The sequence below is a fragment of the Myotis yumanensis genome, unplaced genomic scaffold (genome assembly GCF_028538775.1).
Source record: "Myotis yumanensis isolate MYYU_CA2020_CCGP unplaced genomic scaffold, mMyoYum1.0.hap1 SCAF_7, whole genome shotgun sequence".
Taxonomy (NCBI): Eukaryota; Metazoa; Chordata; class Mammalia; order Chiroptera; family Vespertilionidae; genus Myotis; species Myotis yumanensis.
The window spans coordinates 18088831-18105090 of record NW_027223758.1 but is presented as its reverse complement, the minus strand read 5'-3'; the positions used below and the strand labels follow the sequence as shown (position 1 = coordinate 18105090).

The following is a 16260-nucleotide window of genomic DNA, read 5'->3' as shown; positions in this document are numbered from 1 at the left end:
CTCATTGCCCACCTGCCTGCCTGATCACCCCGAACCACCTCTGCCTCGGCCCTGCCGCAGCAGCTTCGTCTGGAAGGATGTCCAGAATGATGTCCAGAAGGTCATTCGGCTGTCTGGTCTAATTAGCATATTACGCTTTTATTATTATAGATTATATGTGTGACCAGACTTGGAATCATGGGTACATAAGAAGCAGTTTGTGGCTGTATAAAAAATGTGACTCCATATATGCTCTACCTAGGGCTCAGATTGGAGGAAGAGAGAGCAAGAACTCTTGGGTTGCATTTAGATGCCAAAATTCTAACTTGGATTTTATAAACATTGAAAAATCAAATTGCTATAACAGTAGTAGTAGATGGCCACTAGTATAAGGGCATCTTTCTTGTATTATATGGTAAGAAATGTATTGATATAGCTTTTATTTCTATTATAAATCACCTCCATCTTATTTAAATCCAATGGGAAAGTCCCTGTGCTTGTCTAATTTGAATCCCAGCAACATTTGACATAGATGGCCACTGTCTTCTTCCAAAACCCTTTCTTCTCTTGGCTTTCTATGTTTGTTTGTTTTGCTTTCTTCCTACTTCTCAGGCTCTTCCTCTTCTACTCAACCTCTAAAGTCAAGGATTTTGTCTTGTGCTATCTTCTTTTTCTGGACAGCTTTATTTATTAATTATTGTATTTTTCATATGAACAACTGTAAACCTACTTTTGCCCACTCTGGTATACTAAATATTTCCACATATATGTATTTCTAGCCCTGGACTCTACCCTGGGTTTGAACTTGCATGGCCAACAGTGTATTTAACACCTCCACTTGAATTTTTTTAATTTAAGAGAGAGGGAGATAGATTTATTGTTCCACTTATTTATGCATTCATTGTTGCTTCTTGGTTTGCCCTAATGAGAAATCGAACCCACAACCTTGGAATATCAAGATGATGCTCTAACTGACTGAGCTATCTGGCCAGGGCCTCCACTTTAATTTCTAATGAGTCTTTGAACACCTGCTCCTCCCTCATCTTTCTCTCCATTAATGATACCATCACCTCCAGATGCTCAGGGCAGAACCTTGAGAGTCACTCTTGATTCTTCCTTTCCCCTCATCTTATCTATCGAATCCCTCAGCCAAACCTGTCAGCTCTATCTCCAAAACACTGGATTCCCACTGCCTCCTATGATCACCACTTGCACAACCTTGGTAGAAACCACCTTCATCTCTCATTTCTCCCAAATGATATTCCCCTCTGATTCCTCTACAGCCCAATCTCCATACTACTATGGCCAAAGAAAAAAACTTTTATTCCCCTCCTCTTTTTTTAAAAAATTTTATTCAAAATTGATTTGAGAGAGAGAGGAAGGGAGAGGGAGAGAGAGATAGAAATATTGATGGGCTGCCTTCTTCTGGGGATTGAGCCTGCAAGTTGGTCATATGCCCTGACCGGGAATCAAACTGGCGACCTCTCAGTGTATGAGACGAAGCTCAACCAATTGAGCCACACTGGCCAGAGCCCCCTTCTCTTCTTTTAAATGTAAATAAGATCATGTCTTACCATCCAAATGAATTCCCTTTACAATTAGAAAATCAAACTCCTTACAATGGGACTCACCCATAGCATCTGCTATTCCCAATCATGCCTGCCCATTAGAATCACTTGTGGGTGAATTTTTGAAATAAAATAAAATAAAACCATGCCCAAACCCCATATCAGACCAATTAAATCAGAATTCCTGAGGTTGGCTTCCTGGGATTGGTTTGAAACCCCTCAGGTGATCCTCATGTGCAGTGATGTTTGAGAACCACAGTGCTCCATGCTCTGGCCCCAGTCTACTTCTCGCACCCCATCTCTCACCTTGCTCTCCACACCAGCCTCCTTGCAATCCCCCCTTTTCTGTACTTGCTATTACTGCTGCCAAGATCTTTACAGGGTTGGCTTCTGTTCATCTTGAAGGCTCAATTCAAATGTCATATTTTCAAGGAAGCCCTCTCTTATTACCCTGAATTAGAATACTGTCCTTCCTTCATGGTCATTCTCTATCCCAGTGGTTCTCAAACTTGAGTGTGTATCAGAAAAAGGGCTAATTAAAACAGATTAGTGGGCCCACTTCCCAAGTCCCTAATTCAGTAGACCTGGGAAGGGGCCTGAAAATTTGCATTTCTTTTTTTTAAGTATTTTTTTAAAATTGATTTCAGAGAGGGAGGAAGGAAAAGGAAGAGAGAGATAGAAACATCATGATGAGAGAGAATCATTGATCAGCCGCCTCCTGCACGCACCCCCCTCCCCTCCACTGGGGACCGAGCCTGCAACCCGGGCATGTGCTGCCCCTGACCGGAATTGAACCCAGGGCCCTTCAGTCCGATGCTCTACCCACTGTTCCAAACCAGCCAGGGCTGAAAATTTGCTTCCACGTGATATTGACGCTACTGGTCTGTGAGGTCCACACTTTGAAAACCACTGCTCTATTCCATCACCCAGTGTTATCTTTTTCATTATATTTATCCCAAATTAAAATTTTTTGTTTATTTACATATTTATTATCTGCCTACCCCCACCCCCAATAAAATATAAGTTCCATGAGTATAGGAGGCTTTCTTATCAAACACAGTGTCTCAGCTCTGAAACAGTTCCTGGCACGTGGTGAAAGGCTGAGAAACACTACCTTAAAGTATTTCATGGGAAACATTAAAAAGGCAGTAGGTATTCAGTACCCTGAAGATTTTCCTTAGAAGTTACCTGGGGTGGATTTCTGGGTGGTCTAGAAACCGATTCTTCACGGTAAGGGGGCCTTTCCAGGTGGCTGTCTGAAAAGCAAAGATCTTTCGATGTTTTAGACTTAGTTCTTTCACCTACCTCGAGGTATACAAATACATCAAAAACATCGTTCTGTGAACAACTGTAATTATATATATAATCATGCGAATGTCTTCATAGACAAAACCTTTTATAAGGGACCACCGTCATCACAGTCTTTCTTTAAAGTACCAACTATATAAAGATGACCCCACTCAGGTGAATTAGCACTGAGAAAGAAAAAATTAGCCCAGACTAAGAAAATTAAAATCTGCCCAGCTACATTCCAGGTTAGAAAAATAGATAAATCCAACTGCAAGTTTATAAGGAAATATTTCTCCCCATAACACAGTGCAGCAGTAAAATGTCCTAAGAGCACTCCCTTTGAGTGACATTGTTTCTTCCCTGCCAAGAAACCTTCTTCTCTAAAAATCAGGTTTTCAGAAACTGGTGTTTCAAAGCATCTCAGTAAGAATGAAACATCTGACTCTTGCCTGAGGACCTAAGTTACTTTGACATCGACAAGAAGCCTTAATTTCCAACTCAGTGCAGAGCTTCAGAGAAGGGTTTCTGACCACAAGGGTCACATTTATCTTTGTTGTTTCCAAGATAAGAGAACACTGGTTCCCTTAGGCAGCCCACACCAGATAGTAACCACTTCACATTCAGCCCTGTTGTGCTTTGAGCCTTTCAAACACTCTGCTTTCATTTCCATTTCACACAAACTCCACTCTTCCCCCAAACCCTCTACTATCTTTTCCTTTGTTTGGTGATACACCCCATGGATCCTCTTGTGTGTTGCAAGGAGTCATAAACCTGACTTTGTTGGACTGCTAGGTTAGCCCTCCTGGATAAGCCATTAGCTTAGATAGCATTAAAATTCAAATTATGGCTTACTTTACTGTTCCAGTATTTCTTATTCCAACCCTTCTGCAGACAAAGTAAGTTATGAACCTGTTTGGGGTTTAGAAAACTAAATGTTAACCTCATCCTCTCATGTCATACCTAGATGTCTATGGTTAACATTCCAACCAGGTTTATGTTCAACATTCTTAGATTTCTTCCTTGGTTTTGGTGCAACAAATCCATTTTTCAATTCCTAGGAATGAAAACATTGCATGTTAGTGTCTTAATTAGGCCCACTTTAGAATGTGAACATTAAGTCACATGGTAGAGGCAGTGTCATAGCGTATACTTCTTACTTGAAAGGATTTACAAAGTGACTTCTGCCTCACCTTACTCTGGAAATACACAGCTTTGTATCTGAGCTGCTTGGCTGACAGCATAAGCCCCACCAGATCAAGTGGTCAAGATGAGAGGCAGGTAGCAGCACACGTAGGCAGGATGTTGCCATCATGGGAGTCTGATAATGACCAGGGAACTACCAAATCCAGGGAGCAAAGACAGGGTGGGGTCAGACCAAGATAGGACTTCCGTACAGTACCTGCCCACATACAGTCCTTAACACTCCTCTCTGGGCTTTCTTCTCCATGGACTCAGTCTCTTATGCTTGACCAAGCCTGTGCACCTGCTGACACATGTAGGCTCAGCCTCTGCTGGCTGGCCCTGCCTTGTGTAGATCCCTTCCCTGATCATACTTGAGCCCCATGTTCTACCTACACCCACTGCTTTGGTTCCACAGCCTCCCCTCTGGCCTCTTGGACCACTGTTGGGCTGACGGGACTCCCCAGAAAACTTTATGTCACCCCCAACACGACCTTTGTGACAGACTCTTTAGTTGATTGCCTTCCCATGGGTTAGCCCATCTTCTGATCCTTGGATCTGTCTCACTGAGGTCCACAACACAGGGTCTGAAGTTTCAAAAGTCATTTTTAGATAGGTCTCGTTCACTCCCCAAAGTGGGGCTTTGCAGCTGCTTGGGAATAAAGATTTCAATGTAACAGGAGGCTATACCCACTGAGGGCTTCTCTACTAGTCTGGTGCATCTATTCAACAAATATACACGCACCGCCCTCTCCTACCTGGCCCTGTGCAAGGAACTGAGTACGGCAGACGTACTCTCTGTCACCTTGAAGCTTACAGTGCAAGGGGATGATAGACAAGGAGCAAATAATCACATATTCACAGCATTTTATAAAAGGAGAAGGCCTGGGTGCTAGGGGAGCAGTGACAGAATACAGAAAACACAGTTTAGTTTGGCTGGAGTATATACAGGGGAGTCACAAAGCAAGAAAGGATGACTTAGGACAGAAAGTGATCCTTTGAGATGCCAGCCTAAAGGTTTGCTACTTCAATAGGTAAGGGGGAGTCACTGAGGACACTAGAACATGGGCAGTTCTGATAGGTAGGAAAATCTACAGGCAGACCAAAGCGGGGAAATCAGCAAAGATACTTTGCAATGGTTGATAATGACCATGGTTGTGGGTAGAATGACTGTGGTGATGAAATGAAAGGGAAGATGTGACCACTAAGAAAGGAGGAACCAAGAATGTGGTAACTATCTGAATGTATTATAGTTTCATTAACTTGCCTGCTTTGAAGAATCTTCGAGAATGTTTTCAACACTGTCTTCTGAAGAGGCTGCATTTGGTGGTTCATATTCCACCTGAAACATCTTTGTTACAATGCCACTCTGTCTGCAGTCTCTGAAAATTATTTTAAAAAGAAAAAGTCTATGTATTACACAAATATTCCAAAAAAGCCGGATAGCAATTAAGATAACTCTATTGAAGTCCCTTAGTCTAGCTACTAAATTTAGTATATTTTAAATTGAAGAAGTCAAAACATAACTTTTATAGTCTTTCTTTACATTATTCTCATTTAGATGATCTATTGCTTTGTAATAAACTGCTTCAAAACATACTGTTTTAAAACAAATCTGTGAGTTAACCAGGCTCAGCTGGATAGCTCTTGTCTGCAATCTCTCATGTGATTGCAGTCAGATATTGGCTGGGCGGGAGTCAACTGAAAGGTCAACTTGGCTGGATGTTCAAAATGGTCTCTTCCCTCATACTCACAGCCTAGGCTAGGATTTCAATTCTCATTCTCTCTCCCTCCCTCCCTCCTTCCTTCCTTCCCTCTCTCGTGTCCCCCCTCGCCCCCCCCCCCCCCCCCCCGCCCCGCTTGGTGGTTAGCTTGGCCTTCCTTACATATGGAAGTCAGGCTTCCTACATGGTGGCTGGCTTCAACCAGTGTTTATGTTCCAAGATAACAGAGCAGAAACTGCTACACTTTGTGATCTAGCCTCAGCATCATTTCTGAAACATTCTATTGGTCAAAAGTAAGTCATAGGACCAACCACATTCCAGTGGAGGGGCTACACTGGGAAGCATGGTTAATTTTTGGAGACTATCTACCATATTGACCATAAAGATTTTATACTTCAAGTCTCAAACTATTCTAAAACAAAGAATCAGGTTATCTATATATCATTCCATGTGACTCAAGGGAATTTTCCTGTAGATAGCATAATATATGTTGCTGTGGTAGATTTAAACTGCTAGTCCTCTAATGCTACCATGTTTTCAATCTATTCATAATATTTTACAATTAATCTTGTTCCTCTTTGATGCAAAAGAAGTTCCATAAGAAAGCCATGTAGAGGTGCCCATAACTAAAAACTGATGGTGATTTATTCTGAGCACCAGCAACTCACCTAACACTATTTTTTTAAACATATATTTTTATTGATTTCAGAGAGGAAGGCAGAGGGAGAGAGAGAGACAGAACATCATGAGGAGAGAAAATCATTAATCGGCTGCCTCCTAAACGCCCCTTACTGGGGATCAAGTCCACAACCCGGGCATGTGCCCTGACTGGGAACTGTACCAGTGACCTCTTGGTGCATGGGTTCACGCTGGGCTGGACTCCATCTTGACTGAAAAAATCCATCTTAGAGGCCTGACTATGACTCCTTGCTTTCAGTATCAAATTAATCTAACCACATCCTTAAAGAAAAGATTGTAAAAAACATTCTTCCTTAATATCATGTTCTGCAAAATGGTTGTTTTGTACAGGACCACTGAGTGGTCCACTGACCATGGAAAACATCTTATGATTACCCAGGATCAACCACCAGATGGCAATCATGGGACAACTGACCTCATCCTCATTCCCAAACCCTGCACCCACCCCTGGCCCCTATATGAGCATTCCACAAAAACCTCAGGAAGCTCAACTTCTCTTTTCTGGTTGACTCCCCTGTGCACAAGCTCTTTTCAATAAGCTCTATCTGCTTGATCTTGTACTGAGTTTAGTGCACATTTCTATGACATTGAGACTCAAGAACCTGGCATTCAAGGTCCAGTAACAAGAAACCATGTGGCCCTAATCGGTTTGGCTCAGTGGATAGAGTGGCAGCCTGCAGACTGAAGGGTCTCAGGTTCGATTCCGGTCAAGGGCATGTACCTTGGTTGCGGGCACATCCCCAGTAGGGAGTGTGCAGGAGGCAGCTGATCGATGTTTCTCTCTCATCGATGTTTCTAACTCTCTATCCCACTCCCCTCCTCTCTGTAAAAAATCAATAAAATATATTTAAAAAAAGAAACCATGTAAAAAAAACTCATGCTAGCCTGCTAAAGACACAAGTCAACCAGCACCAACCACCAGAAATGTGAGTCAAGCTTTCTATCCTGCTCAAAGTGAGCCAAAAAATGACTGCAGCCACCCATGCCAATGACCTCAGGCAAAACCAAGAGAATAACTGCCCTGCTGAATACACACCAAAATGTTGACCCACAAAATAATGAGCAAATAAAATGACTACTCTTTTAAGACACTAAGTTTCAGAGTGGTTTGTTACGTAGCAAGAGCTCACTGATTCAGCAGCCAAGGCTGAGAAGCACTGGTTATATAATTTTGGAGATCCTTTTCTTTCTTTATTATTTATGTTGAGTTTTAAATTTATTATAAAGTAACGGTCTTACATTTTGGAAGCTACAAAATTATCAAGAAAAAAAAAACAAGCTCTGGCCAGTGTGGCTCAGTTGGTTGAGGGTCATCCCATGCACCAAAAGGTCACCGGTTCCATCCCTAGTCAGGGCATATACCCAAGTTGCAGATTCCATGCCCAGTTGGAATGAGTACAGGAAGCAACTAATCAATCTCTCTCTCTCTCTCTCTTCCTCTCTCTCTCTCTCTCTCTCTCTCTCTCTCTCTCTCCCTCCCTCCCTTTTCCCTTCTCTCTACAATCAATAAAAACATATACTTTTTAAAAAACATACACAATACTATATTTTATTATATTATACTATATTATAGAGGCAATGACTGCTGAAGTTGACATGTTTTCTTCTGCTTTTTTCTCTATATTTTTAAAGTATGAACATAATATAGTATAATTTTTATCCTAATTTTTTCACTTATGTCATAAATATTTTCCTGTATCATTCAAAACTTCATGACCACAATTTGTCTCTCTCTCTTTTTTTAATCCTCACTGGAGGATATTTTCCCATTGATTTTTAGAGAGAGTGGGAGAGAGAGGGGAAAGACAGAGAGAAATATCTATGTGAGAGAAACATCAATTGTTTGCCTCCTGCACGAGCCCCGACCAGGGACCAGGCCAGGGAGGAGCCTGCAAACCAGGTATGTGCCCTTGACCAGGATAGAACCCAATACCCTTCGGTCCATAGGCCGACACTCTACCCACTGAGCCAAACCATCTAGGGCTAAAGTCCTTTGTCTCTTTATTAAGAAACTAATTATCTTAAGTACCTAGAAACAGACTTGAATGAAGCAGTGTAATTTCCAGAAAGAACTATTTTATCACAAATGTATACAAGCACTAGTTTGTTTTTTTTGTGTGAGGAAACCCAAATTATTTTTTATATAAATATTTTCTCTAAACTGAACACACCTGAAATACTAACACTGCTTTCAGAATAAACAATTAGCAGGCACAGAGCAAGATGGTAAGAAGCATAAACACTTTATTTTTTAGACTCTTTAGAAGCTCTATTAATTCCTCCAAACTATATATTTGCCATTACATTAATACTTCATTTCACTACTACCTGCAGCTTCCAAAGGAGCCTGTCTTATAGCATTAGGTATGAGAGTACTATTTAGCTTGTTAATTTTTTAAAAATATATTTTATTGATTTTTTACAGAGAGGGAGAGAGATAGAGAGTTAGAAACATAGATGACAGAGAAACATCAATCAGCCGCCTCCAGCACACTTCCCACTGGGGATGTGCCCGCAACCAAGGTACATGCCCTTGACCGGAATCGAACCTGGGACCCTTCAGTTCGCAGGCTGACGCTCTATCCACTGAGCCAAACCGGTCACGGCGCTTGTTAATTTTTAAAAAATATTTTTATTGATATCAGAGAGGAAGGGAGAGGGAGAGAGATAGAAACATCAATGATGAGAGAGAGACAGAAACATCAATGATGAAAGAGAATCACTGCCCACCCTCTACTGGGGATCGAGCCCACAACCCGGGCATGTACCCTTGACTAGAATCGAACCTGGGACCCTTCAGTCCACAGACCGACCCTCTATCCACTGAGCCAAACTGGCTAGAGCTAGCTTGTTAATTTTTAAAGATAATTAAGAAGACTTGTTTTGATAGAAGTGAGTTGACAAGTAGGAAAAAGCTACAAATGTCAATATTTAATAAAGAAGAATAATGTGTATTAGGGGTTTGTTTGATTTAATTTTTATTTTATTCTTTTTAAAAATTATCAAATTCATGCCGAAACCGGTTTGGCTCAGTGGATAGAGCGTCGGCCTGCAGACTGAAGGGTCCCAGGTTCGATTCCGGTCAAGGGCACGTATCTGGGTTGCGGGCACATCCTCAGTAGGAGATGTGCAGGAGGCAGCTGATCGATGTTTCTCTCTCATCGATGTTTCTAACTCTCTATCTCTCTCCCTTCCTGTCTGTAAAAAATCAATAAAATATATTTAAAAAAATAAATAAATAAATAAATAAATAAAAATTATCAAATTCCAAAACAATCTTTGGTGTAGAATTTATAACTCTCCTCAGAAAGCCATGCAGTAGTTCAATCACCAGAGAGAGCCCTGATAATCTTTTTGAAAGCAGTACCTTGGCCAGCCAGTTGTTGAATTGGGGCCTAATAGTGTTCCAAAGATGTGGACAAACCTGTCTTGCTGCACAAAATAATCCCCCTATCACAGACTTGCAAAGCAATTGAGTTTTTCTCTACAACACAAGGTTTCCAAATTAAGATGTGTTTCCATATTGGTAAAATGATAAAAGTCATTGAATAGGAAAGAAAGGAATAAAGTAGCTAATATCCACAAATGGAAGAGACAGTAGCTTTCAAGGCCAATTAAATCAATACAACATAAAACAGAATGATTGTGATGGTTGTAGGCTATGTCCTGGGGAATAAAAGAAATATCCACTGCCAAAACCGGTTTGGCATCGGCCTGCGGACTGAAAGGTCCCAGGTTCGATTCCGGTCAAGGGCATGTACCTGGGTTGCGGGCACATTCCCCAGTGGGGAGATGTGCAGGGGGTGGCTGATCGATGTTTCTCTCTCATCAATGTTTCTAACTCTCTCTCTCTCTCCCTTCCTCTCTGTAAAAAATCAATAAAATATATTTTTAGAAAATATCCACTAAAAACAGTATTTTCTCTAGAGCCTGATGAATCTCTTCAGAGGTCCCAAACCCTGAAAAGGTTCCTGAAATTCCAATATAGAATTCAAAATAAAAACAGAATATTATTAATATACATAGCACTCCATTAAGCTGTACTCTTATGATTTCTGCACTTTACAGTATACCTCAGCAGAAGACAAAAGTTACAGATATATGCTGAAATTAAAATAATTTTTCTTTTATGCCTTTCTAGTCCAGCACTAATTCCCACTGAAAGAAAGAAATAAAATTAAAACATCATTATATTATAAAGTTATTTTAATCACCAGGCTCTTAACTTACTTAGAGACTGCAATAGCTTTAACTTGTATTTTTCCATCAGGCAGAGTAATAGGCTTTGTATACTTAAATGTAGTATTTTCACCATAACCAATTCTCTTTAGAAATTCAGGCTTACTGCCATCCAAGGTATAATATATGCTGACATCTGGGGTATCTGAAAAACCCAAAACAGGATAACTGCAATTAGCATTAAAGTACCAAGTCTCTGAATAATGCCAATGGATCCGTTATTTAATGAGATTTTTAAATATATTGTAGAAATGAATACCAATAACAATTGGTTCCTTCTCTATGCTAAGCACTGTGCCTTACATGAATAAGCTCATTTCATCTGTACAATCCCATTAGATAAGCCCTATTTTATACCCACTTTATAGTTCAGAAAACTTGAGTCCCAGAGAGGTTAACAGCAGAGTTGTGATTTGACTCTTGGTAAGTTGAGTTCATAGCCCACACTCTTGAACCACTATGCTATACTGCATTTCCAATAGGGCATTAATTCAAATAGAGTAGGGGTCTATTTTAAAACTAGAACAGCCATTTAGAAAGCAGGAGCTATTTTTTCATTATTATTATTATTTTTAGTATTGCTTAAGAAATGCTTTTATACTTGGACTTGGTAAATGATTCATTCCTACAATCTTGGAAAATTTATAAAGGTAATAAATTAAAATAAATCTAGATTCAAAATGTCAAAAAATGATAGACAATTAAAGCTCTCCTTCCCACTCCCAATATCAGCTGCCCCAGGCAATCAATGGGATCTTGACTATCCTTTCAAAAATATTGTATATCAATACAAGCATAAATGTACGTGTTCTTATTTCACTTACTCTTTTTATACAAAGGTGGTATATCATACCCTGTTCCACAACTTTCTTTTTTTCATTTAACAAAATATCTTGTATATTGTTCTATACTGGTACATAAAGAGTGACCTCAGTCTTTGTTATGGCTGTGTTGTATTCTCTCTTTATAGAGATGAACCACAATTTAACCAATGCCCTACAGATGGACATATGAATGTTTTCTTTTTCTTTCTTTTGCCATTACAAACACTGTAATGAATAACCTTGAAAACTCTTCTTTTTATAAGTATATTTGTAAAATATGTAGAACTAGCACTGTTGAGTCAAAAGGTATGTGCATTTGTAATTTTGGTTAATATTGCCAAACTTCCCCCCATAGAAGCTCAAACAACTTGCACTATTACCAGCAATTCATGAAAGTGCCTGCTTACCCACACACCCATGTCGTGTGCTATCAATTATTTTATTTTTACTAATCTGTTAGGTAAAAGTAAAAAAGTATCTTGCTGTTTTAATTCACATTTCTTACATTTTGAGTAAGACTCATTCGTTCTTTCAACAAATACTTACCAAGTACCTATTGTGCAGCAGACACTGTTCTAGGCACTGGGGATACCCCAGTGACCAAAGTCCCTGCTCTCATGGAGCTTCCATTTTAGGAAGGACACACAGACAGTAACAAACAAAAATGATATACAATCTGTTCAATGGTAATTAGATGCAACGGAGTAATAAAGCACGGGATAAGGTCTGCTCAGCAAGCAGGTGAAGAGGTAGGTAGAAGCATATTCTCACATGAGACACTTATATTTCCTTTCCTATAGAATGTCCTTTCACATCCTTGTTCATTTTTTATTGGGTTATTATTATTCTTTTTGTTACTGAATTATAGAATCTTTTATTTTTGAGACATTTTTAACGTTAGAGAATTTGGATACCCTATTATTCATATCGTCATTTGTCAATAAACATTCAATTTCTAAGAGTCATGGGCACATATATTAAAATTTGTATTTTGCTTTGAAAATTTTAAAAATAATATTAGCTTTTAAGATAAAGGGAGACAGTATAATGTAATATATTCTTAGTTGGAACTCTTGGTCTAGGAAGCACAGGGTCATAACATAAAAACAGAAATAATTTTTACATATAACACTTAATAAAGTACATTGGAATCTCAGTCTGTTTTAAACAAGTATTTGTTCATATGCTTTATCTATAAAACTTTCCCTCTTCCTTATAGTATACATATGTATATGTAAATATGTATGTGTGTATATATGTGTATATATACATCACTTTTGGCATTAGTAGGAAATATTTTTTGTTATAATAGCTAAGATTTATTTTGGCATTATTACATGCCAGACCCTGCATACCTCACATCAACTCACTTAATCTTCACAATGGCTCTAAATAGATATTATTATCACTATCTTACAATGAGGAAACTGAGACTCAGAAAGGCTAATTAATATACCAAAAATTACTAGAGGTTGTCAAAGCCAGGTTTCAAGCTCCAACCTGAGTGGAGAGCCTGTGTTAGTATATCAAATTTATTATTCCAACAAAATAATGAGCATCCTGGGAATATTTGGGGAAGCACTGAGACATCTTACCTTGGCCAAAGTGAGTCAAGGCATTGCTGCAATTAAGTACCTATACAAATGAAAGGGTAGTCAAAGCTAACCGTTTCAATCTAAATATACACCACTCTATAAACCACCAAGTATAAGTGTTGCAAATTTTGGAAGTTTTATAAACTTCTCAAGGTCCTGGTTATAGAAAACATACAAAGAAGAAAATCAACAACCAGATGAACATAAAGAGCATGACCATGTTATTTTAAAGCATTTCAAGTATGTTTTATTTTTACCTGATTTCATTTCCACAAGTGTATTGTTATCAATTTCATGGTTGGCTTTTCCAGGCTGAGGCACTCGCAGTGGTATGATCTGAGGAACACACACTGAACCAGCAGTCATTTTCCCTGCTTACATTTTTAAAAAAGTAGATGAAAATAAATTCCAATGGCCACATATATTTGAACACACATACTGAAGAGAAGTACTTCATTAAAATACAGTAAAGCTAGTAAAAACTAAAGAGAATACTATTACTATATCATCTAAAAATATTATTCAACTTTTATTTGAAATAATTATTGCTTCAGCTGTATTTTTGCTATTGAGGTCTTCTGTGGAGTTTTGATTATCTAAATTATTACCTTACTCCTGGGGAAAGAGCATGAATGAATGAGATGTGGGAAAGGAATTTTTTTTTAATGTATTTTTTAATTGATTTCAGAGAGGAAGAGAGAGGGAGAGAGATAGAGACCTCAATGATGAGAGAGAATCATTGATTGGCACACTCCGCACTGGGGATCGAGCCTGCAACCCGGGCATGTGCCCTGACCAGGAATTTAACCGTGACCTCCTGGTTCATAAGTCGATGTGCAACCACTGAGCCACACCGGCTGGGCAAAAGGAATTATTTTAACTGTTTGAGTCCCAAGCAGCGCAATTGCGCTAGTTGGTATTTCTCGACATAAAATAAAACAAGCGCTATCACGCTGTTTGGGTCTTTTCGTACTCATTTAGAGAAAGCGCGGTTGCGCTGTTTGGGATTCTTCGACAGTGTTTTTTCAATACCCCCTGGGACTCAAACGAATCGTATGTTTTCTCAACATAAAATCTCAGCAGCACAATCGCGCTGCTTGGGACTCAAACGGTTAAACTAGAGGCCCGGTGATGGATTCGTGCACTGGTGGGGTCACTCAGCCTGACCTGCGGGGATCAGGTAGAAACTGGCAGTTTGACATCCCCCGAGGGCGTCCCAGAGTGTGAGAGAGCACTTTGCAAAGTTGCTGTTGCTCAGCAGCTCCTGTGTTGAGTGTCTGCCCCCTGGTGGTCAGTGCACATCATAGCTACCAGCAGGTCGGCGGGTCAGCCAGTCGGCCAGTTGCTTAGGCTTTTATATATATAGATGAGCAAATTAAATGAACGCATCAGAACAGAGACCATGACTAATAATCTGGTCTGAGCTTCCTCTGAATCATTATCAGCCTTTCCTGCCTTTTATTCCTGTGCTACCTCTCTTGACTTCAGGGCAAGTCATCATGCCAGAGAAACAGAAGTAATTTTATATGCAGCATGAAATGTTAATTTAGAGCCAGCTCTTTTGGGAAAGCTCCAGGTTCCAGGCCCTGCAGTTGTCACCAAGTAATTCTTGCATTTGAAAGCTGCAAAGAAACTTTAGAAGGATGACAGAGTATCAAACCTCAGCTGAAAGAAAGATGGCACCAATAGAAAAAGTAAGCAACAAATACAAAAGTCTCCCACTCCATCTACTATATTTATAAATAATTAAGTATGAGTGTGGAGGCTTTACTGACCTTTTCCCTGGGCAGTGTCATAATTTTTAATATGTGAAGGATTCAGGAGGAAAAAACAACCGACACCTTAATATAGCAACCATTTCCCATCACTTTTCACCCAATTCAAATTCCAATGATTATGGATAGATTTCACTCAACATATTCATTCCATTTTTATTGTTTACTTATTGCACCATCACTCTATTATTTACAATTTTCCACATACTTATATAATCTTATTTGTCAATTTGTGGGTGGGTTTTAAGGATATTATTAGTTTTGGTGGTTGCAATTCTAAATAGTGCTGCTCTGAATATCTTGAGGCCTTAGTTTTGTCACAGACAGTATTCCCCAAAATGAGATAAACAAATGGAGGAGTGAACTTAATGCCTGGTTACCATAGTTCCAGGATAGAGGTCAAGAATTTGAACTGCAAATACTGACAGATCACTAGCCCCTCAGAAAGGATGGCTGGCCTTGGGACACTTGCTCAAACTCACATTTCCATTTATGTGAGAGGCAGTTAAAATAAAAATAGTTGAGCCCTGCTGATGTGGCTCAGTGGTTGAGCGTCACCTGATGGATTCCTGGTTAGGGCATATGCCCTGGTTGCGCGCTCTATCCCCAGTAGGGGGCGTGCAGGAGGCAGCTGATCGATGTTTCTCTGTCGTCATCCATTTCTTTCTATCTCTCTCCCTCTCTCTCTAAAAATCAATAAAAACATATAAAGAAATAATATAAAATAAAAATACTTGAAAAATTACTTCAAAATAAAAATAGTTGTGGAGGGAGTAATTCGCGCGCAGTAACTAGGAGCTGCCTTTGGAAGGCCGGGGCGGCGAGTGGGCCCCAAGAAAGGGATCAAGAAGTAGACCAAATTCAACAGGCCCAAATGGCATTGTGGGGAAAACAGCACCCTAAACCCCCAACTCCATCCACCCACTCTCCGCCGCTCAGATCTGGAACCCCGACTGGTCCCGGCCCCCGCCCATCGGGGGCCGTCAGAGACTCTCTCTTCCTTACCGCAGGATTGAGGGAGGTCCTCCTCCTCCTCTCCGCAGGATTGAGGGAGGTCCTCCTCTTCTCCGCAGGATTGAGGGAGGTCCTCCCCCACCTCCTTTTCCTCCTCCTCCTCCACCTCTTCCTCTATCAGCGGCCACCAAGACAGAATTAGGCCCTCCGAGGTACCTCCGCCGTCCCCGGCCGGGCGCTCCACCTCTCACTGCGGGGGTACCTCCGCCGTCCGCAGCGAGCTAGCCCACCTCTCACTGCCTCCTGCCTTCTCCTTGGTCAAGGTCTCGGTTACCACTGACGCTGCGAGCCTCGCCCCGCCTACTGAGAACCGAGCAGGCGATTGGCGGAAAAATGGCTTCCTAGCAACCAGCTCCACCCGTGACGTTTGACTG

At 40.4% G+C, this 16260-nt stretch overlaps 1 protein-coding gene across 4 annotated transcripts in view; it reads right to left on the bottom strand.

The window, feature by feature from the left end:
* Window positions 1-16163, bottom strand: part of DZANK1 (double zinc ribbon and ankyrin repeat domains 1) — a 60704-nt gene extending 44541 nt beyond the window's left edge. Inside the window, exons 1-6 of one of the 4 annotated variants that reach the window (XM_070419860.1) lie at window positions 15878-16163; window positions 13355-13471; window positions 10670-10823; window positions 5284-5398; window positions 3798-3891; window positions 2736-2818 (exon numbers count right to left, since the gene is read on the bottom strand). In XM_070419860.1, the coding sequence (XP_070275961.1) occupies window positions 2736-2818; window positions 3798-3891; window positions 5284-5398; window positions 10670-10823; window positions 13355-13463 (555 nt within the window). In that variant the 5' untranslated portion in view covers window positions 13464-13471; window positions 15878-16163. Of the gene's footprint in view, window positions 1-2735; window positions 2819-3797; window positions 3892-5283; window positions 5399-10669; window positions 10824-13354; window positions 13479-15877 lie in introns of those variants that run through there. The other 3 variants (XM_070419861.1, XM_070419859.1, XM_070419863.1) reach the window with 3 other exon arrangements.
* Window positions 16164-16260: the final 97 nt, after the last annotated feature.